The sequence below is a fragment of the Perognathus longimembris genome, chromosome 20 (assembly GCF_023159225.1).
Source record: "Perognathus longimembris pacificus isolate PPM17 chromosome 20, ASM2315922v1, whole genome shotgun sequence".
In the NCBI taxonomy this organism is placed as follows: domain Eukaryota; kingdom Metazoa; phylum Chordata; class Mammalia; order Rodentia; family Heteromyidae; genus Perognathus; species Perognathus longimembris.
The window spans coordinates 22,151,405-22,174,838 of NC_063180.1; the positions used below are offsets into that span (position 1 = coordinate 22,151,405).

Below are 23,434 nucleotides of genomic sequence, written 5' to 3' on the forward strand. Positions count from 1 at the left end.
GGCAACCCAGCAGGAGGTGTGACACTCTATTGGAGCCACTGGGAGACACTGCTGCCTGTTGCTGCCACATCCCCTCCCATCTCATTTGGGTTAAGATCAAAGATGGCCTGACAGTCATCTGGAGTCATCCATGAACTTCTCATCGCTCAAGTAGATTTGGACATCATGGAATGCATGCATCCATTGGTAAGATGACCAACTCCCTCAATTCCCTGGCAGAAGTGGTCCTCCAAATTAAGAGAGGTTTCTTTGGGAGAGGAATGCTGTTTGGGGGTTAACCATATGGGAGTGATCAAAGAAATGCCGGGAAAGCATGGGATGGTATGAGTCTTTGTCTAACTGGTCCCCTCGGCTGACATGGTTAATAACCTTGGTAGCAGGACCTGTGATGTTGCTAATAGCTATCTTAATGGTTGGTCCTTGTATTCTTAACAGGCTCACTACATTTGTAAGAGATTGTGTCAGTGTGGTACAACTAAGGATGCTCAGATCTCAGTATCAGCACCTGGACACAGAAGCCATAGAAATGTATGATAATTATGCCATGATTGCCCCCCCACCCAATAACAAGCAGAAGAGGAGAGAATGTAAGGGATAACTTGAGAACCTGAGTGACTAAATATAAATTTTAGTGTTAAAATTATAACAGCTCCTAAACCCTCATGATGACTCCATGCTAGAGGGCTGCACCCCCACCTGTGAGACTAGATTCTTGGAGTTTGACATGTAAAAATATAGGAAGCCCTTGTTCCCCTCTTTACCTAGGTAGCAACCATGGTAACGAACAGTAAGAAAAAAATGATCATAGTCATAGACTATAGAAATAACCATAATAGTAGTAAAGATGGCATGGAGAGTGTTGGGTTGGTTTACTTATGATTGAGTACTGGATTGTTCTGGCCCGCTCAAGCTTTCTTAGTGGTAATGGGAAAACATGGTGGCAATTGTTAAAATAAAGTTGGTACTAGGTCAGCCTGATCTCAAAATTCTGCTTCTGTAAACAGCTTGCTTAACCCAGTTGTGACTTGCTCTACCCCCTGCATTAACAACCTGCATCAGTGCTACGTGACCACCTGTTGTCAGTTCTTGATATCAAGGCCAGTTCCCGTTATCAAAGCGAAAATACATAACTGAGAAGATCATGGCAACAGGCACCAGGTAGAGCACTGTGGTGCCAAGACATGACTCCCCAATCTTTTTGTTCTCCTTTTGTGGAGCAACCTTTACCCCATCTGACGTGGGTCACCAAAGGTGGCACCAATCCCTCTGGACTGAGACATGGAGCACCAACGGCCCTCACTTAGCTCAAACCGAGTGCCTTCCATGCCTAGTTGGCCCAAATGCATAAATTGTACAACTGAACACAAGTGCAAGTGCAAGGTCTAAGCGTGGACACTCGCACACAAGGGGCCTTCCCACCCCTGCCCATGGCACCAAGCAGGTCAGTCTGCAGGGCCAGTGCTTTGGTTTGTTCTACTTGAAAACATTGTAAGACATAGTTAAATACTATTCAATATCTGATTTTGGAAAAATCACACTTTTTAGACCACAGTCAACTGATGATTTGTGTGCGTGTGTGAAATCAGGGCATGGACACTGTCTCTGAGGTTTCATCATCAAGACTGGCTCCCTAGCACTGGGGCCACACCTCCACTTCCTTTGTATTGATGATAAAGTGGAGCCTCATGGACTTCCCTGCCTGAGTTGGCTTCCAACTGCCATCCTCAGAGTTCAGCCTGCTGAGTCGCTGAGATTACAGGTACGAGGCACCAGTATCAAGCCATAGTTCCAAGTGGTAAGAGATGTTGGCTTAAGGGAGAAACAGTGCATCAGAAACCTCTACTGGTTGTGAAGCTAAAGTCACTGGACTTGGACTCAGGGCCTGAGTGCTGTCCCTCAGCTCTCTAGCTCAAGACTAGCACCCTACCACTTTGAGCATCAGAGTGACTCACGACTCTGTTCCCAGCACTTCTGCTGGCAAACTGGACACAAAAACTCTCACCGGGACATATCTCTGCCTGGGCTGGCCACAAATTGCAGATTCAGATCAATGAGTCTTACAAGAGGTCACTTTACTCCAACTAAAAGCAACAAGGTGGTCCACACAGAAGTAGTTTTTAAGCACGCTCTTACCTGGAACTTATTAAGGGCCAATGTTAGATCTTGACAAACTTGTAGAAATCATTTGTCCTTCTCTGTGGGCCTGCTGGAAATTGTTAACAAAAAACCTACAAACAACCTGGAATGGCAATTAAACATTCATTTTGGTAGCCATAATTTTTTTGTAATTATAATTACAAAATTAGAAATACTTATCCATTCAGCTTTCCAATAAATTAGTGAGAAACATTAGCTCATTTTGCCATTTTTTCCCTACATACAGAGAGCTAATGAGAGTTTACTTTCATCCTCATTAGTTTTATATATATACTTTAAAATATTTGCCTGATCATATGTGTAACTTAAGATAGTTAAGAGTCTTACTTGTTACATCACAGTATACACATAAAATTTAGTACCTGAATCATTAAACTGATATGCAAAACAATTGTAACAAAAAGTACTTTTAACAGTTTACCAGAATTACAAACACAAGAAATTCAGTCTCAGTATCTTTGCTTTTTCAATACATCCAAATTGCAAAAAGAGCACAGGAAACAATTCACATCAGGTAAATAAAGTTTTTAACTTAGTACCTCTCAAGAGGCAGTTTTAGAAATTTTAGTCAAATCATTTATTTTTACCACCAGGTTTCCAATGTTTACCTGAAAACAAAGAGACAAAAGAAAGCCCTCTATTGACTCCATCCTGACTCCATAGGGCTTGATGAATTCACACTTGCTTGCCCTTTGTGAAATCAAATCTTAATTTATTAAGATACCCACTTTTTTTTTTTACTGCTAATTAAAGAACTCTGAGTAAACTTTTTTTTAACTCTAGTTTCTGTTCTTTTCTAATTTATTTGTTTATTAATTGAACACAAATTTTTTGACAAGGTGTTGTGCAAAAAGGGTACAGTTACATAGTAGGGCAGTGTGTACATTACTTGTGATATCTTATGTCCTGTTTTTCTATCTCTTCTCTAGGTCAGGTAGACATATATACAATATACAATGTATCAAGAACATATACAGTAGCCACATGGCCACGCCCAAGAAAGTTCACCTAGGGCTTTAGATGTAATGTCGATATTAGACCATATGTCGACAGTAGTCTTATATGAACGTACATACCTAGTTTTGAGCTATTGTATTCCCCTGAGAGGTCAATTTTTGACCTATATATGTTGAGTAATTGTTTGGTTTTAGTTACATACTGTTGGGTCGCTGCCCCAATCCTGTGGGAAATACTATTTGACAAGCAGTTTTTGGTTTCACAAACCTGGTCTGTACTGTCTTGCCGGCTCCCTTTGTTAACAGTCATATATCATGGATATCATTCCCCTTTGTTTTCTGTGTTCTAGGCTTGTCTTGCTCAACATTATGTGTTCGAGTTCTGACCATTTCCCTGCGAATAACAATATTTCACCATTCCTAATCGCTATGTAGTATTCCATTGTGTATAAGTACTATATTTTTTGGATCCATTCATCTGTGGAGGGGCATCTGGGTTGTTTCCATATTTTGGCTATTGTGAATTGTGCCGCGATAAACATGGAAGTACAAATGTCTTTTTGATATCTTGGGGTTTGCTGTTTAGGATAGATGCCTAGGAGTGGTATGGCTGGGTCATAGGGTAGGTCTATATTGAGCTTTTTGACAAACCTCCATACTGTTCTCCAAAGTGGTTATACTAATTTGCACTCCCACCAACAATGGAGAAGGGTTCCTCTTTCCCCACACCCCGTCCAGCATCTGTTGTTGCCTGAGTTCAGAGTATAGGCCATTCTAACTGGGGTGAGGTGGTATCTCAGGGTTGTTTTTATTTGCATTTCCTTTACTACCAGGGATGTTGAGCATTTCCTCATTTGTTTCTTTGCCATTTTTATATCTTCATATCTTCTCTTGTGAAGTCTCCCTTTAGCTCCTTTGCCCATTTCCTAATAGGTTTATTGGGCTTGGAGGGGCTTAGTTTTTTGAGTTCTTTGTAGATGACCGATATCAGGCCTTTGTCTGTTGCTGTGCTGGTAAATATCCTTTCCCATATGGTTGGCTGTCTTTCTATTTTGGTGGCTATGTCCTTAGCTGTGTAGAAACTTTTTAATTTGTAGTAGTCCCATTTGTCGAGTCTTTCCCCTATTTGTTGTGCCCCTGGGACTATATTCAGGAAGTTCCTTCCTGTGCCTATAAGTTCTAGCGTCTTTCCTACTCTGTCCTTCAGTAGTTTCAAGGATTCAGGTCTGAGTTTAGGGGGAATGATTTAAGTTTCTCTCCATTTAATATAACTCACTTCGTGTCTGACCAGATGGCTGAAAACAGCCCCAGATTACAGACTCAGGCACGAACTCTCACTTCATGTCTGACCAGATGGCTAAAATTAGCCCCAGATTCTGGGGGCATCCGACAGATGCCTCCCACTGGCCCACAGGTAGCCCACAGGTAGCCCTATAGGCACGTCTGCCAGGACTATTTGCCAGTCTCAGATTCCCCAGACAGACTCAGACGCAGGCACAAACTCTCACTCCGTGTCTGACCCACACAGCTGAAAACAGCCCCAGATTACAGACTCAGACGCAAGCACGAATTCTCACTTAGTGTCTGAGAACACAGACACCGATTCAGACAATGACAGACAACACAGAGACAGACAGAGCTAGCTCACTTACAGATTGACTGTCAGCGACCCGTTGACTAGGCGTCTGGTGGGACTGGGGGTTTCCCAGTCAGGGAACCAAATGTAATGCCCAGATTTTAAGGCCCCCAAAGACAACCATCAGAGTCCAGAGTCAAAGCCAAACCTCAAGGGTCATTTTATTGTGAGTTCAAACCCGGTCCCCTGCACACTCATTGTCAGTGACGCTGAGAGGCCCCGAGCACAATTCCAGCACAGCTTTTATAGACAAGTACAAGGAGCATGAGGAAGACCCCTGGTTACAAGTACATGATTGGTTGACATTTGCCCTAGTTTACTGGTCGCCTCAGGATTGGCCTGGGTCTTCCCGCTGAAGCATGGGTCAGATGGCCGTAACCCTGAGGGTGGGCCTCCAGGAGTGGTCACATAGCCATATTCCTGGAGCTGGCCGGTTCCTACCTCCTGGTCTGGGCTGGGGTCTGAGAGCTGACACTTAGTTATGTCCAACCTTGAGTGGGCTCCAGGCGCGGACAATTAATCACGTCCCGGTGCGAGATAGTGCCCAGATTCGTTTGGGGGTGGGGGGGCGTGTGGTTACAGAGAAGCTATAGGAAGACTGCTCGTATTTTTCCACTTCCCCATGGGTTAGCAAGCAAAGGTACAGAGACAAAATAGCTATTGGGGTATAATGGTCACAATTTTATTCTCTACGCTCTTCAGAACATGTTCACATTCACACATGCATACACACATACATATTCAAAAGATCTTAAAGAGCGCAAGATAAACATCGGCCGTACACTTTCCAGTGGCAAGAGGTATTTTTGCCAATCTTACTCCTGCAACACCTGAATTTTATGACAAAACTTTTAACTAATGATTTTAGCATTCTCCAGCCTCATTTTCTAGGGCTTGATAGTTTTAGAAAAACATTTTAGCACACCAAATAATTTTCTGCTGAAGAAGGCTGGGTGGGAGTCCCCCAGAGTTCTTTTTGTGGACACTCACACTCTGATTGTGAGCTGTCACCTGTACATCTTTCCTATGATCTAAACATAAATCCAGGGGGGTAGAGGGAGTCCGTCCCATTTCGTCCGTCACAGTCAGGAGATACAGAAAACAGAGAAGGACAGTCCAGACTAGTCCTATAACATTACAGGCAATTTTTCCTTTTCTGCAACACAATCTTTTCTAGTATCTGACTGGATTTGATTTGCATAACAACCAAAATCAGTTTTTACAGTATCCACTCAATCCTTTTCCACTTTCTGCTTCCAATCCCAACTCCTCACCCTTCTCTTCACTTTCCCCTCACATTCAAGCCAATATTCAATATTCCTTTCTATCAGTCTAGAGAACGTTTACCAGATCAGATTGGTTTAAAATATGCAACTCACAGTACTTATACTTAAAACAAAAGCAACACCATAAAATAAACAATAAACACCTAGGCCTTCTGCCATCGGGCTCTCCCAGTGGTTTGGGACCTGCTTGAGTTCTGAGGGGACCACTTCCCCCTCAGCCAGAGACAAGCAAATAACAAAACAAACACAAACACAAACCCAAATGTTACAAAAGAACTCGCTGCAAGGCGTGGATTGCTAACCGGAGACCAAAGGCAGTTGTGGACGAAGAATCCGTCAATCACAAATATGGGTGCCTTTAGAATGAGGCAATCCACTCAGAACCGGAGGGGAAGGGGATGTCTCCCACAGACCCCGTCGGCGGCCGTATAGTGCAGCTACCAGGACCCTTGGCCGACTTGAAAAAACCAGGCAACCAGAGTACTTGCTGCGCGGCATGGATTGCTAAGCGGAGACCAAAGGCAGTTGCGGACGGAAAATCTGTCAATCACAAATATGGGTGCCTTTAGAATGGGGCAATCCACTCAGAACCAGAGTACAGAATCTCACAGATTGGCAATGCCTTCCATTCACTTACCGGCAGGATTTTCACTGCCTCTTGATCAAGTGTCTGGGTGGGCTTGGGGGGTATCCCGGAGGAGCCCTCAATATTTTGCTCAAGTTCAGGACCCCAAGAAAAGACCACCAGAGACCAAGACTGATGTAAACAGCAAAGAGGCATTTATTGCAAGCTAGCTTGGTCCTCCGCACACACAGCAGCAACTGGTGACAAGAGGCCCCAAGTCAAAATCTAGCAGTCTTTTTATATCATGAAACAAACAACTCTTAAGCAATCTGGGGAAACTTCCACACAGTCAGACATATGTTTGATTAACAATACATCACACTAAGCAAGCAGAGGGAAATAGGCTAATCTTATCTATAGTTAACTTTGTTAGCAGAGGGCTATAGTTAACTCTGTTAGCAGAGGGCTATAGTTAAACTTTGTTAGCAGAGGGCTAAACTGCATTCCTAAAGTTAAGCTTCAATCTCTGTTATATCTAACACATACATCCTCTGTTTGAGACACTCAGCAGTTTTTCTCAAAAAGTGTTGTGTGCAGGCTTTCTGTGTAACCTCCTGATTTAGGGGAGAGCAAGCTTAGATTTTTAAGATGGAGTCACTTATGTCTTTTCACTTCCAGAACTTATCTTTCCTTTTATTTATTCATTCATTTTTGGCGCCCATGCTGAGGCTGGACATTGTTCTCCTACCATCCTCAGATCTCTGCCTCCTGAGTAGCTAGCAGGACAGGCCTGAGCCACCGGCAAACTGAAAGATCATTTTAAAAAACCTAAATAGGCCAAGCACTGGTGCTCATACCTGTATTCCTAGCTACTGAGGAGGCTGAGATCTGAGGATCACAGTTCAGAGCCAGCCTGAGCAGGAAAGTCCGTGAGCCTCTTCTGTCCAATGAATCACCAGAAAACCAGAAGTAGCACTGTGGGCTCAAGTGGCAGAGCACTAGCCTTGAGCTGAAGAGCTCAGGGACAGTGCCCAGGCCCAGAGTTCAAGCCGCAATGCTGACAAAAACAAAACCAAAAACAACCCAACCCTAAATAAATAAATTACATTAACACACCATTTTATGTGCAAAAGGAAAAATCTGGATGTGATTCTCCTATGAGCTCTGCGGCAGTCATCACAGGACATCACAAACACCTAATTCTGCCATAGACCCAACCCTACTGCGTTTCCCCAGTCCCTTCTCCTGTCCACTGGGCACACAGGAATCCCCGTGAACAGGCTGGCAAGAGCCTTGTCTCTGAAGGGAAGGAAAGGGATGAGCTCCTACACCATCCACAGATGGGAGGTTGGAAGGGGTGGAGGCACTGGCCAGGCCTTTGCCACACAGCTGTGTCCCATCCATTCACCTCATTTGGGGTAGGTCACGCATTCTTCACCATGAGCTGCACCTGGGCTGACTTTGTGACTTCAGGGCTGTAACCCATGAGAGGAAGGTCATGGCGGGCCTCTATGTGCTCCTGGCCCCAGGCCACTGTCACTGCCCCTGGGAAGGGTGGTACTAGAGTCTGAAGGGTCATCCTGCCTGGTGGAGCCAATCATTAACCTATTATTTTATTGCAAAACTAAGCTGATGATAAAGAAAAGTACAGTGTGATTGTCATCATGGTATTTTTATTAAGCAACTAGGAAATGGTTCCAGGGCCTTCTCTGCTCATCTGATTTTCAGTTCTGTTAGGTCCTCTCCCTGAGGGCTACATGCAGATGCCCCCACCTCATTAAGTCTCCAACCAGTTACCTGGGTAACCTGCAGACCTGGAGGCAGTTACCTCCCCTTTCCCTGAGGTGACATCCTAATCCACCTGGCCACACCCCTTGCCCCTGCCCTAGATATAAGGCGGGGCTGGGTGGGGGTCTCTCTCTCTCTCTCTCTCTCTCTCCCTTCTCTCCGGCCATGGATCATCTCGGCCACAGGCCAGCAGTTCGGTAATAAACGTTCTCTCCTGCCTGAATACCGCGTGGCGTTCTCCTTTACCGGCTACCTACTTTAAAAACCTAACAAGTTCATGGCAGGGAACCAAACTACAAGAGGAAATAGAAGGATGCAGGCTTGAGGGAAAGTTTTGTTTTTGTCTTTAATTTAGAAATCCTTTGTTTTGAGGATAGGTGTAGATCTCACAACACTTGCTAAAAGAAAGGGCTTGATTTCTGGCTCAACACCTTCAGTCCAATTCACTAATATCCCCCCAAAATCACTGCCAAGTTTCCTCAACTCATTTGTCTTTTGTTTTTTGCCAGGCCAGGGGTTTGAACTCGGAGCCTTGGTGTTATTTCTGAGCTTCATTTGTATCATAACACCACTTCTGGCTTTTCTGTGTATGTGATACTGAGGCACTGAACCCAGGGCTTCATGCATGCTAGATGAGCACTCTACCGAAAAGCCACATTCCCAGCCCCTCATCCATTTTAATTTTGGCTTCCTTTTTCCCTCAGGCTCTCTCTTTTCCAGGATCTCAGCCCTGATCCTCCAGGTCAGGAATCTCCATGGTTCCTCGGGCTCATGGGGCAGGGAGAGTTTCTCAGACTTCCTTTATCCTGACCTTGCAAGTTTGAACACCACCAAATATTTTTGGAACATCACTGAGATGGGGTGTGTGAGAGTGTGTGTGTACATGTGAATTGAGTGTGTGAGTTTGTGTTATGCCTAGACTTCTGGTCCCCAAAGACCAGCAAGGAACCGCTATTGATGCAGATGCACGAGGGAGTCTTTTTTTTTTTTTTTTGGCCAGTCCTGGGGCTTGGACTCAGGGCCTGAGCACTGTCCCTGGCTTCTTTTTGCTCAAGGCTAGCACTCTGCCACTTGAGCCACAGCGCCACTTCTGGCCATTTTCTGTATATGTGGTGCTGGGGAATCGAACCCAGAGCCTCATGTATATGAGGCAGGCACTCTTGCCACTAGGCCATATCCCCAGCCCTCGAGGGAGTCTTTATTGCAAGCTCGAGCCTGGACTCCCAACCATCACCAACCCAGCGGATCTGGATTGAGAGCCCTGACCCTCAGATAGGCAGGGTTTTTACTGTGACTACAACAGGGGCAGGGTATTTCCAACTTGGCAGATACTTGATTGGATGGCATTTAGCAAGCAAGTCTTGTCCTATTTCTATTGACTACCCTTTCAGTTATCTATTTTGGCTTTGATATCAGGAACTGGCCTCGATATCAGGAATTGACAACAGGTGGTCACATAGCACTGATGCAGGGGGTTAGTGCAGGGGGTAGAGAAAGTCACAAATGGATTAAGCAAGCCATTTACAGAAGCAGAATATTTTGGTCAGGCTGACCTAGTACCAACTTTATTTTAACAATTGTGACCATGTTTTCCCATTACCACTAAGCAAGCTTGAGTGGGCTAAAACAATCCAGTACTTAATCATAAGTATACCAACCCAACAGTTACCATGGCATTTCTACTACTATTATGGTTATTTCTATAGTCTATGACTATGATCATTTTTTACTGTCCATTACCATGGTTGTTACCCAGGTATAGAGGTGAACAAGTGCTCCCTACATTTTTAAATGTCAAACTATAACAAAGTAGTCTCACGGGTGGGGGTGCAGCCCTCTATCATGGAGTCATCACCAGAGTTTAACACTAAGACTTATATTTAGTTACTCCAGTTTTCAGGTCAGCCCTAACATATGTACCTGCCCCTGTGTGGCTGTTCACATCACATGAGCCCATTTCTATGAGGTTCAGGAGAAAACAAATCTAAGTAGCATGGCAGGGGGGAATTGTGTGCATTGGGCCTGGTGGAACAGGCGGGGGAGGACTGGACTTCTCTCTAGAGGAGAAAGTCTCCCGGTCTGACCTGACCATGAGCACCCAGATGTTAATTCACTGCAACAGCATTGAGGAAGGGCACAGGTGCCGGGTCGCATGACACGGAAACAACACAATCTCATGTTGCTTTATTATTATTTTTTTCCAGTCCTTGAGCTCAAACTCAGGGCCTGAGAGCCATCCTTGTGTTTCTGTGCTTAAGGTGAGCAGTCTACTGCATTAGCCATGGCTCCACTTCTGGCATTTTTGTTAGTTCATTTGGGATAAGAGTCTTCCAGGGCTGGGAATACAGCCTAGTGGTAGAGTGCTTGCCTAGCATACATGAAGCCCTGGGTTCGAGTCTTCAGCACCACATATATAGAAAAAGGCAGAAGTGGTGGTCTAGCTCAAGTGGTAGTGTGCTAGCCTTGAGCAAAAAGAAGACAGGGACATTGCGCAGGCCCTGAGTTCAAGCCCCAGGACTGGCAAAAAGGAAAAAAGAAAGACAGTTTCTGCATTCCTCCTTACCCTTAATATTATGTCCTTAAAAGGACTGCTCTTGTTGTCTCACAAGTTTTGCAAGTTCTGTTTTGGTTTAAATTAAGTTTCCAATATTTCATTGGCAAAGTAGGTTTGAAAAAAAAAGAAAAGCCCTCAAGCCTATTTCCTTCTCTTTTTTTTTTTTGTGCCAGTCCTGGGGCTTGGACTCAGGGCCTGAGCACTGTCCCTGGCTTCTTTTTGGTTAAGGCTAGCACTCTGCCATTTCACTTGCAGCTTTTTCTGTGTGTGGTGCTGAGGAATCAAACCCATGGCTTCGTGCATGCAAGGCAAGCACTCTACCATGAAGCTGCATTCCCAGCCCCAAGCCTATATTCTTCTATTTCCTCTTGTTCAGATTCCCTGCCATGAACCTAATATCAGATGAGGACAGATCACCCTTGAGTAATTTCACAGTTGCCCAATATAAATGACCCTGTGTTTTTCTTTATCATCAAATTAGTTTCATAATGAAATGGGAAAAGTTAATGATTGGCTTCCCCACCCAGGATGACAACCTGCACTTGGCCACCACCTCCCCAGTGGTAGTGCCAGTGGCCTGGGACCAACATCCAGGCACTCAGGGCTCTGCCATGACACAGGACTATGTATGGCATGACGGCCTTCCTTTCCCTGCTGTGGGTTACAATCCGAAGTCACAAAAGCAGCACATGGGAAGCTGGTGCTGAAGGATGAGGATGTCATCATGGTGACCTACTCCAAATCAGGTGAACAGTCAGGGTACTTACTGCATGGGCCAGGCCAGGCCTGTGTCCCAACTCCTTCCTGCTTTCCACTTGGGGATGGTGTAGTAGCTCAGTATTGGAAAACTGGGGCCCAAATGGTAGAGTGCCAGCCTACAGCACCAAAGCCCTGACTTCAAGCCCCAGGACTGGCACACAAACAGACAGATAGATAGATCTTTTTGAGGAGACTCCATCCTATATTAAAATGAAAAGAATGACTTCGAGGTTACTTTGAGAAAAAAGATGATTTGAAATTGAAGAATCATTGCAGTTGGCAACTGGAAAGCTTCTAATAAATAGAAGGAACTGACAGGCCAATCCTGGAATACAAGAAAAACATTGAAGGGATTTCAAGAAAAACTGAGAGGTAGATTAAAACCAAATATCCACAGAGAAATGACTGTGCAATCCAAAACAGTTTAAGAGAACAAAATTGAATAAAACTTAGTGTTGAAAATGCGGACAGCTCAGACCCATGCTCCACCGCTTTCAGGACATGAGACAAGGCTGTAGTGAGAAAAAAAAATTCTGATTGCTCTCACATACAAGACCCAGAACTGCCAAAGTCCTAGAGGAGATAAGAGGATTGTGTGGGCCAAGTCAGGTGGCAAGCAAATCAATATTCAGTTGTTGTGGACAGTACCTTTATAAGATGTCAAAATACTAGCATTGGGTGAGATACGATTGAAATAAACTTAACACTACTTATCCCCACCAGATGGTATGCTTGACAAAATTTGTATCATTAAGGTTTATGGTATGTAGATTGTACCATTATAATATATATGTATACATACATATATATGTTTGTATGGATGGATATATTCAGATAGAAATGGGTGGTCTTTGCTTTTCTCTCGGTCCCCAGGAACCCACTGGTTGATTGAGGTTTTCTGTCTGATTCACACCAAGGGGGATCCCAAGTGGATCCAATCTGGGACCTCATTTGTCTGGCTCCTCATGGATTGAGACTGTAAATGGATACAAATTATTAGTAGACAGAAAGGAACCCCCTCCCCCATCTCCTCCCACTTCCTGATCCAACTTGGGTGGGGGAGAGGAGCCTGGGAGCTGCTCCTGTGTTTCTGTGGTCGAGGCAGGCAACCCCATCACTTGAGCAGCAGCTTCACTTCTGGCCGTTGTGTTGGTTGATTGGAGATAAAGGTCTTCTGTCCTTCCCTCTGGGCTGGGATCAGATCACCATCCTCAGATCTCACCCTCCAGAGTAGCTGGGATTACAGTGTGAGACACTGGTGCCTGGATTCAAATACAGTTTTTACTCTTAAATTTTTAAGAAAAGCCAGCTCTCACACCTTTCACCTTCTATTTCCTCTTATAGTTCAAATTCCCTACCATGAACCCAATACCAGATGAGCACAGGTCAGCCCCCACAGTTGCCCAATAGAAATCACACTGTGTTTTTCTTTATCATCAAATTCGTGTCACAACAAAATGAACGAAGTTAATGATTGGCTTCACCATCCAGGACGACAACCCAGACTCTGCCACCACCTCGCCAGTGGCGGTGCCAGTGATCTGGGAACAGCAGCCAGGCACGCAGGGACTCTGCCATGGCACAGGACTACGTGTGGTATGCAGGCCTTCCTTTCCCTGCCGTGGGTTACAACTCTGAAGTCATAAAAGCAGCTCATGAGACGTTGGTGCTGAAGGATGAGGACATCCTCACGGTGACCTACCCCAAATCAGGTGAGCACACAGGGCGCCTACTGCATGGGACAGGACAGGCCTGTGCCCCCCTCTTCCTCCCACTTTCCAGGAAGGATAGTGCAGTCACTCATTGCTGAAGGACTGGCGCCCATATGGTAGACTGTTAACCGTGAGACCCAAAGCTCAGTGACTGTGCCCAAACCCCTGGACTGGAACCAAAAAATTAAATAAATAAAAGATTTAAGGAGCCTCCATCGTATATTACAACGTAAAGGGTGGCGTGGAGGTTACTTGCAGTAGAGACATGATTTCAAATTCATGGGCAGTGGCTGGCAACTGGAAAGTTTCCAGTAAATAGAAGGAACTTGCCGGCCAGTCCCAGAATGCAGGGAGTCCTGTGTGAGTGCCCACTGGGAGTGGAGGCAAGCACAGAGGATACACTACAACTGAAATGTTCTGGAAATTCAGAGGCAGGGATACACAGAAGTGATTTCAAGGACGGCTGAGAGGTGGATTAAACCCAAATGTCCACAGAGAAATGGACACATAATTCAAAATACATTAAGAGATCAAAATGGAATATTACTCAGTGTTGAGAATGCAGACAACTCTGACCCATGCACCACCATTTTCAGGACATTTTGCCATTTGAAGTACATGAGACAAGACCATAGTAAAAAAAAATAATAATAATTGTGTGCACTAACATACAAAGCCCAGAACTTCCCCAAGTCCTAGAGGAGATAAAAAGACTGTGGAGGTCAATCCAGGTGGCAAGCAAATCAATATTCATTTGTTGTGAACAGTATAGAATTATGAGATGGCAAGATACTTGCTTTGAGTGAGCTATGATTGATATGAACATAAGACTACTTATCCCCACCAGATTGTATGGTACTGACACCGTTTCTATCATTACAATGTATGGTGTGTATATTTAATTATGGTGTGTGTGTGTGTGTGTGTACTGTATATTCAGATAGAAATGGGGGCCTTTGCTTTTCTCTCTGTCCCCAGGAACCCACTGGATGATTGAGGTTCTCTGTCTGATTCACACTAAGGGGGATCCCAAGTGGATCCGATCTGAGGTCTTATTTGACCGCGCCCCTTGGATCGAGACTGAACGTGGATACCAATTAACCATAGACAGGAAGGAGGGCCCCCGCCTCCTCACCTCTCACCTTCCCATCCACCTCTTCCCCAAATCTTTCTTTTCCTCCAAGGCCAAGGTCAGTACACAGTGCTCAATAACTATTCCAGGCTGGGAATGTGGCCTAGCATGCATGAAGCACAAAAACAGAAAAAGCCAAAAGTGGCACTGGGGCTTAAGTGGTAGAGTGCTAGCCTTGAGCAAAAGGAAAGCTCAGGGACAGGGCCTACGCCAGGATTTCCAGTCCTGGGGACTGGAATAAATAAATATTCCATCAATGCCTTTTAATCTTAAAACTTTATATAGCCATTCTCATTCTGTAGTCACAGTGGGGCTTGAAACTCTCCTTCATGAGGTGAGAGGGTCCTCAGACCAAACCAGAGTGCGTGCTGTGGATCATGCCGGATAATCCCTGTCAGATGAACTGAATGCACTAAAACATGAACAAAACTTATTTTAAGCCAATACCCATGGCTCATGCCTGTCATCCCAGCTAAACAGGAGGCTGAGATCTGAGGATGCAGGTGGGAAGCCAGCCCACGCAGGAAAGGCCGGCCAGCTCTCATCTCCAGTGAACCACCAAAATAGCTAGAAGTGGAGCTATGGCTCAACTGGTAGAGTGGCAGACTTGGGCACAAAAACTCATGTCAACACCCAGGCCCTGAGTTCAAGCACCAGGACTGGAAGAGAAAGACAGAGAGAGAGAGAGAGAAATTAGACTGTGTTTTTTTAGTGTCATGTGACCTGGTGCTTGTACCCTGACTCTGAATGCAGGTTCCGTGAATAAACACCCGGGTCTTCCCAGCCAGATTAGACCCAGAGCATTTGTCCTCCAGAGAGAGGTCCAGCTTCCCCTGCCCAGCCCGCACTAGCCCTGTGCAATCCCTACCTACATTTGCTTGCTCCCAAGGAATGGACTCCTGTCCATAGGAATGGGCTCCTGTGGTATGAATTCTTTGTTGCTGTATTATTTCATCCTCCCATCTCCCACCTTCAATGACCTTTTGGGTTTTGTTCTTATGCCACTCCTGGGGCTTGAATTAAGGGCCTGGGTGCTGTCCCTGGGCTTTTGTTCTCAAAACTGTCCTGACCACTTTCAGCCACAGGTCCCCTTGTGGTTTTCAGGTAATTGAAGAGTCTCCTGATCTCTTCTGCCTATGCTGACCTGGTGGATCCTCTGACCTCAGCCTCCTGAATTACAGGCATGAGCCACCACTGCTCAGCCCCTTCAATGATTATTCCACAACAACTTATAAGCAACTGCTCTCCTGTGCTGTGTAGATGATTAATATCCCGGATGCATTTAGGCAATACATTGTCTTTCCATCATTTTATTCCTGGCAAGGTAATTCATTTAGAGGAACTCAGAAATGTATTTGAGGAACAGATGCACAACCAGGAGACCCATCGACACTTTGATGTTTGAGGGAAATGTTATAGAATTGATCTGAGCAGAGATCAACATCAGGAATGTGAGAAATGTGAGAAATGTGTTTTGATTTTTGTTTGTTTGATTCTTTCCTTTCTCCCTCTCAGGTGATCTATGTCATCAGAAATCCTAATGATGTTCTCATATCTGGTTATTATTTCTGGGGTTTAACAAAGCTGGCTAAGGAAACAGAGTCACTGGAGCAATATTTTGAGTGGTTCATGCAAGGACATGGTGAGTGGGCTGTGAAGTGAGCAGACAAGAATGTCAACATCTTCTAACGCCTTGTGCAACCGTCTGCCCACCCCACCCCAGGGTTTATCTTTAAATTTCACCATCTGTGAGTTCAATGTGCTTCATCTTAGAATTCATATTTGCTCAGCACAACACAAAAAACATACCCTTCACTCAGTCTTGCCTCATGACAGAAGTTTCCTGGGGTGATTGAGCCCCTGGAGCTTGCAGGCTGGGAAAGAGTAAGCTGCTCACTGGCTTCCCAGACAACGAAATTCCACATGACCACTACTTTTAAAAATTCTGTTTTGCTGTCCATTTCAGAGTTTCTCACTTAAAGTTGAGACCTCCATGTTTCTAGTGAGGCAGAACTCCTGTAATTCTGTCATTTCTCCATGGTTCTGTCAGGGTTCCATGGCCTGACTTGGGAATGAAAGGGGGGGGGGGTGGGCACAGGGCTGCACATCTGTGCTTTATTTACCTGATTCTTGCGTGGTCCCGGCCCTGTGATGTTAGCTTCAGTAGAGGTGCTTGAATGGTTTCTCCCCTAACCCAACATCTCTTACTAATCAAGACTATAGCCTGGTGCAGGTGGCTGGCTCTTGCCTGTGATCTCAGCTACTCAGGAGGCTGAGATCTAAGGATCACATTTGGAAGCCAACCCAGGCAAGGAAACCCGTGAGTTTCTCATCTCCAAGTAACCAAGGTGCCAGAAGTGTAGGTGTGGCCCAAGTTGCAGATCTCCAGCCTTGAGCATAAGAATTCAGTGAGAATGCCCAGGGCTTGCCTTCAAGCCCAGAAGTCACACACACACACACACACACACACACACACACACTCACACTCATCAGTTTGACTCTTATCTACAAAGAGTGAACTGCCAAAATCAGATATCGAATAGAATTTAACAAAGTCTTACAGTGTTTTCAAGTAGAATAAACCAAGCCAGTGCCCCCTGCAGACTGACCTGTTTGGTGTCTTGGGCAGGGTTGGGGAGGTGCCTCGTGTGCCAAGTGTCAATGCTTTGACCTTGCACTTGGACTTACGCTCAGTTGTGGAAATTGTGGATTTGGGGCAACTTGGCATGGAAGGCACTAGGCTTGAGTTATGTGAGGGCCTGCTGGGCTCCTTGTCCCAGTCAGGGGAGTTGGTGTTGCTTTGGGGGAGGGTGTCACTCACCTCAGATGGGGCCAAAATTGCTACAAAAACAAGACAAAAGTGTTGCTTGGGAAGCCACATCTGGGTACCACAGTCCTCTCTCTGGTTCCCATCGCCATGATGCCTTCCACCTCACCTCTCCTCACTGCAGAAATCCACCTTACCAGCTGGCAAGGAGGAAATGGTGTGATAGAAGGGCCTAGGGAATAATTACACTGATTTTCCATAGCAAACTTGGCAGCTATTTCAACAAGTCATAAATTTGAGATTATAAATAGGACCAGGATTTATTCCTCAGTTACACTCTAGTAAAGTTGACAGAGACGAATGTGATCAGTGCCATGACCCCAGGGCAGATGGGTAATGGTGGGGTCTATTCATTCTGCTCTGCTGTTCCCCCTGCAGTGCCATACGGATCGTGGTTTGATCACGTCCGAGGCTGGGTGTCCCTGCGGGAAAAGGAGAACGTGCTGATCCTCAGTTATGAGGAGATGAAAAAGGTAATGAATGATGTTACACACAAGACCCCTCATTGTGGCCCCCTCACCCCTCCTTCCATCTCTCCTTCTCACCACCCCTCTTCCACTACCCTCCCCCAGTCTCTAGCCCACCTCCTCTTTCAACTTCCTATGTCATTCCTTCTTGCATTCCACTTATCTTCCTTTTCTTTTTCGTTTTTTGTTCTGAGATGGACTCTCTTTTCTGTTTGTTTGTGTGGGGTATTTTGTTTGTTTGTTTTTAACCCAGCTCTGGCAGGCTTTATTAATGGAAAATTACACACTGTTTCCTTTTCTCCTGTTGGCTCTGGCATGCTTCTAATGATATCAGGATCACTTGGATCCGTGGTAGGCAGTGTGCATACGCTGTAGTCCTTCCCACATGCTGTGTCCAGTTTAGTATCAGTGCCACTGTAGTGAGGGACAGCAGTTGGGGCCAACATAGCATAGTATTCTATTTCAGATTTCCTCAGGCTGGGCAGTTGTCAAGGATGACCAATTTCCCTTTGCCCTGTCTGATTATATTCAGCGTCTGCTTATACCCCAGCCTGTTCTTCCCACTTTTCATAACAAGCTGGAGTCTAGAGTTGATCGACTCCAGAGACTTTTTCCATCTTCTTGGTGGCCACCATCTTTCTGCCTTAGGTGCGGGAGGGCTCCCAAACCAAAGCAGCTGACAAGATGGCTGGGTGGAGAGAAAGGTGAGGTGGAATCTTGAACTTAATGCTTGATGCTTTGCTGTTTGGCTGGCTCTCTACCCTCTGAGCCAAGACTCCAACCCTGCACTCCACTCATCCTTTCTCCTGCCATTTCCTTCTGCTATCTTCCCTTTGCTTCTCTTTACCTGCTCCATGTTATCTCCTTTTCATACCCATGGCCCCCTGTTTTCCTCGCCTTAGGAACCGAGGAACACGATAGAGAAGATCTGCAGTTTTCTGGGGAAGGTACTGGAGCCGGCAGAGCTGGACTTGGTCCTAGAGAACAGTTCCTTCCAGGCGATGAAGGAGAACAAGATGTCCAATCTCAGCCATATGCCGGAGGAGCTTATTCCAGCTGACATCAAACTCATCAGGAAAGGTATGGGAGCACTGTGGGGAAGGAGGTGCCTGAGGCCAAGGAAGGCAATGGGTGCTATTCCTTGGGGTCCTGGCCTTGGATCAGCCAAGGGAAGGCTGGCTGCTCACTTCTGGCTTGTGGGTTGTTGTTTTTTTTTTTTTAAGTAGATTTCGTAAGTGGAGCTGTGGCTCAAGTGGTAGAGCACCAGCCTTGAGCAGAGGAAAGTCAGGGGCAGCGCCTAGGCACCGAGTTCAAGGCCCAGAACTGGAACCATGAATAAAATACTATATTTCTCTACAGAAGTGTTAAATAGGTCCCCAATAGCAGAAAGAGTCCACCCTGGAGTGTCTTGTTGTCTATCAGAGGGTGGCAGAGAGAATATATTTTCTGTGTGGTGGCCAAAAGCACAGAAAAGAGAGAAAAGGCCTCAAAATTAGCAACCTTGAATCTGTGCCAGGTACAGTTGATGGGATGCCATAGGACCTGCTGACCACAACTCTGAGAATCTGTTTTTCCCTCTTAGTGGGTCCTCAGCTCCCCCCAAATCCGTCCCAGCCTTGCCCCCTTCTGCACCCTCTGACGACCCCATGCGGCACACTGTGCCAGGCACCTGAGTGTGCACAGTGATCCAGGCAGCAGTGCTGGGTAATGGGGCTCGAGGTGCTCAATACTGATTGGACCTCGTCACCAGTTCATAGTTGGCTCTAACCCCGTGACACAGGGGATATTTTTTATCTCCGTACACAGCATCATCTTTGATGGTTTTGTTTTTGCTTCCTCAGACCACAGGTGGTCCCAGTCAATTTTTTTTTGTTTTTTCCCAGTCCTGGGGCTTGAACTCAGGGCCTGAGCACTGTCCCTGGCTTCTTTTTGCTCAAGGCTAGCACTCTACCACTTGAGCCACAGCACCACTTCTCTCTTTTTCTATATATGTGGTGCTGAGGAATCGAACCCAGGGCTTCAGATATACGAGGCGAACACTTTACCACTAGGCCATATTCCCAGCCCCTTCAATTTTTAAAAAGCGTAAGTTCAGGCAACCACGGCCCCACACATGTGGGGGAACACACACACACTCGCACACTCACACACATACACACTTAGTTCTCTATTACATAAGAATGCTACTGCACACAGGCAGACATTGAGGCACTGGAGTCATCTGAGACCCAGCTTGACCTTCCTAATCCCCACACATCTGTGGCAGGAAACAACGCCCCTGGTGGCAGAGGCAAGAACTTCAGAGGAGACCACTGGACGTGGAGCCAAGGTTGCTGTGGAGTCCATCTCCCAGGGGGAGACTGTGGCTTCACTCCCAGGGCAGGCAGAAGATAGAGGGAATGCCAGGGCATGGAGCCTTAGAGCCCTGGGCCCTTCTGATGTCAGCATTTCTTCCTGGCCTCCAGGTGTTCCGGGGGACTGGAAGAACCACTTCACCCCAGCCCAGACCCAAGCCTTCAAGAAAACCTTCCAGGAGAAGATGGCGGGACTTCCTGCAGAGCTCTTCCCATGGGACTAAGTCCAGACTTCTCCTGTACAGAGGGTTAGCAAGGACATGAGTCAGGTTATGAGTACATTTGCTATCCTGTATCTTGCCTTCCCTAGCTCTCTCCATCACTCCCTCTCATCTCCACCCACAAGTTGCATAGTTCATTTCATGCATGTCCAGTGATCTCCACTGCTTCACTTATTCACTTCCCCCTGTTTTGCCTAGATTTCTGGTCCCCAAAGACCACCAAAGAGCCTATTCTGATCCAAACGCACAAGAGTCTTTAGTACAAGCTGGAACCTGGACTCTCAACCATCACCAATGCAGCCGATCTGTATTGAAAGCCCTGACCCTCAATAGACAGGGTTTGTTTTTTTTATTGTGATTACAACAGGGGCAGGGTATTTCCAACTTGGCAAATACTTGATTGGATGGCATTTAGCAAGCAAGTCGTGTCCTATTTCTATTGGCTCTCTACCCTTTCAGTTATGTATTTTGGCTTTGATAACGAGAAGTGGCCTCCATATCAGGAACTGACAACAGGTAGTTATGTAGCACTGATGCAGGGGGTTAATGCAGGGGGTAGAGCAAGTCACAAATGGGTTAAGCAAACTGTTTACAGAAGCAGAATATTGCGGTCTGGCTGACTTAGTACCAACTTTACTTTAATAATTGCCACCATGTTTTCCCATTACCACTAAGCAAGCATGCGCAGGCTAAAACAATCCAGTACTCATTCATAAGTAAACCAACACAACATTTACCATGGCATTTTTCCTACTATTATGGTTATTTCTATAGTTTATGACTATGATCTTTTTTTTTTTTACTGTTTGTTACCATGGTTGCTACCTAGGTACAGAGGGGAACCAGGGCTTCCTATATTTTTAAATGTCAAACTACAAGAAAGTAGTCTCACGGGTCGGGGTGCATCCCTCTAGCATGGAGTCATCACGAGGGTTTAGGAGCTGTTATAATTTTAACACTAAAACTCATATTTAGTCACTCAGGTTCTCAGGTTAGCCCTTACTCCCCCACCCTCTTATACATACACACAAATACCCCAACCATAAGGTAAAGATGATAGAATAATCAGCAAATAAAATTTTAATATAAAAACATTGCAAGGGATCTCTTGTTTCCATGTATTAAAGTTTATTTCCATGGGTCTTTTATTCTATGTAAATGTAAAGAGCACATAGTCGTTGTGCCTTTGTGTTTCTCTCCTAAGAGTATACTCTTTTGGTCTCACTGTGTGAATCTAGAATCCTGTATATTTTATCATATTCTACGGTTTTTTAGATCTATTTTTTTTGCAGGTCCTGGGACTTGGGACTCTGGCCCTGAGCACTGCCTCTGGCTTCTTTTTGCTCAAGGTTATCACTTTACAGTTGAGCCACAGCATCCCTTTGGGCTTTTTCTGTGTATGTGGTGCTGAGGAATTGAACCCAGGGCTTTGTGCATGCTAGGCAAGCATTCTACCACTAAGCTACATTCCCAGCCTGTTTTTTAGATCAATATCCACATATGGGACAAACCATGAGCCCTTAGTGTCTCTTAGTGTGGTTTTCTTCAGTTAACAAGCTTTGTTCTACTTCCATCCTTTTCTCTGCAAATGACATAACTTTATTCTATCAAGAAGCTATGTAAAATTCCACTGTGTGTAGGTACCACATTTTTGGGATCCACTCATGTACTTTGGGCCACCTGGGCTATTTTCTTATCTTGGCTATTGTGAATAGTGCAGCAGTGAACACAGATGTGCAGGTGCCTTTATAATATCCATCGTAGTAATGTTTTGGGTAGATGCTCAGGAATGGTATGGCTTGGTCTTAGGTAAGATGTATGTTTAGTTTGTGAGGGTTTTAATGGCATGTTTTTATACTTACATGATACATTTTAATGTAATGGCTACATTGATCAAGCATAACAGAAACAATAAAAAAAACCCTAAGAACTAAAACATACATCATATACTTATAATTGCATAAATATACAAATCTGTATATATGTGTTTTATGTGTAAAAATCTTATAAAAATCAAAATAACAGAGGTTTGCTTGTTTTCAGTAAATAGGTAAAGCACGCTTTAAGCTTCAGTCTCTGAGTAGCTGGAGGTACAGACATGAGCCCCCAGTCCCCAGCTGGTTTTTCCTTCTCATAGGAATTAGAACTTCCCTTACCTATCAACCTGTAACCCCTGTATACATCACTTTGACAATCAATCAATCAATCAATCAATAAATAAATATATATATATATATATATATATATGAATTAGAACTGTCTGTATAGGCTGTAAAATCCAAGTTCAATTTTGTTAGGAATGAATGGTGGAAGATATCATTGCTGAGCCTTCTAGAAGGTCTGGAATCACTTTCCTCTCTCCCCTGTCAAAGACTCACCATCAGCAGGGCTTTGGAAAGTCAAGTCCAAACTTGCTATTATCCACCTTCCAGAATGAATCTGAAAGAAGAATACTGGCTCTAACTGCCACGAGCTTGGCAATACGGTGCATGATAGGCAATCGGGTGTAACTAGAGACATCTTGGCCTCCTGATGATGGAGGTGAAGTCCCACTCCCAGGCAGTGGGCATGTCTGAATCCCTAGAGGCATGAGGGAAGACGTAGACAATAGGTTACTGTATTTGCCAGGCCTATGCCCGGAATTTGCAATACTTCTTGAACTCTCAAGCTCCCTGTGACCCTGTCACAAGATCATGGCAATATTCTGGACCCAACTGTGGGAACCTGTAAATGCAGAGCCATGAGGTCTGCCAAAGAGAATTGGAATGCCATTCCCTCACTCTCAGGAAGCTGAGAGTGGCCCAAGAAAGATCAATGTCTCCTAGCATTACAGACTCCATGGCTTCCACCCTATGTGTGAGGTTATCTCCATCCAAATTTCCCCAGGCCTAGGAGCCAGGCCAGGACCTATTCAAATCCTGATTGTTGGCTGCTCAACTTTGCCTTTTGTTGGTAAGAAAGTCACTAATCGTACAATTCTTCACCCCCCTACCTCCCACTCTGGTGTTGGTAACTTCTAA

At 45.2% G+C, this 23,434-nt stretch overlaps 1 protein-coding gene and 1 pseudogene across 1 annotated transcript in view; one reads left to right on the plus strand and one right to left on the minus strand.

Annotated features, from left to right (window-relative positions):
• The first annotated feature begins 13,251 nt into the window (after positions 1-13,251).
• LOC125368436 (sulfotransferase 2A1-like) overlaps positions 13,252-23,434 on the plus strand; it is a 33,729-nt gene continuing 23,546 nt past the window's right edge. The window contains exons 1-6 of the mRNA XM_048369406.1: positions 13,252-13,413; positions 14,392-14,603; positions 16,061-16,187; positions 17,751-17,845; positions 18,742-18,919; positions 20,305-20,417. Of these exons, the coding sequence (XP_048225363.1) occupies positions 13,278-13,413; positions 14,392-14,603; positions 16,061-16,187; positions 17,751-17,845; positions 18,742-18,919; positions 20,305-20,417 (861 nt within the window). The 5' untranslated portion in view covers positions 13,252-13,277. The remainder of the gene's footprint in view (positions 13,414-14,391; positions 14,604-16,060; positions 16,188-17,750; positions 17,846-18,741; positions 18,920-20,304; positions 20,418-23,434) is intronic.
• Positions 17,889-18,695, minus strand: LOC125338887 (annotated as a pseudogene).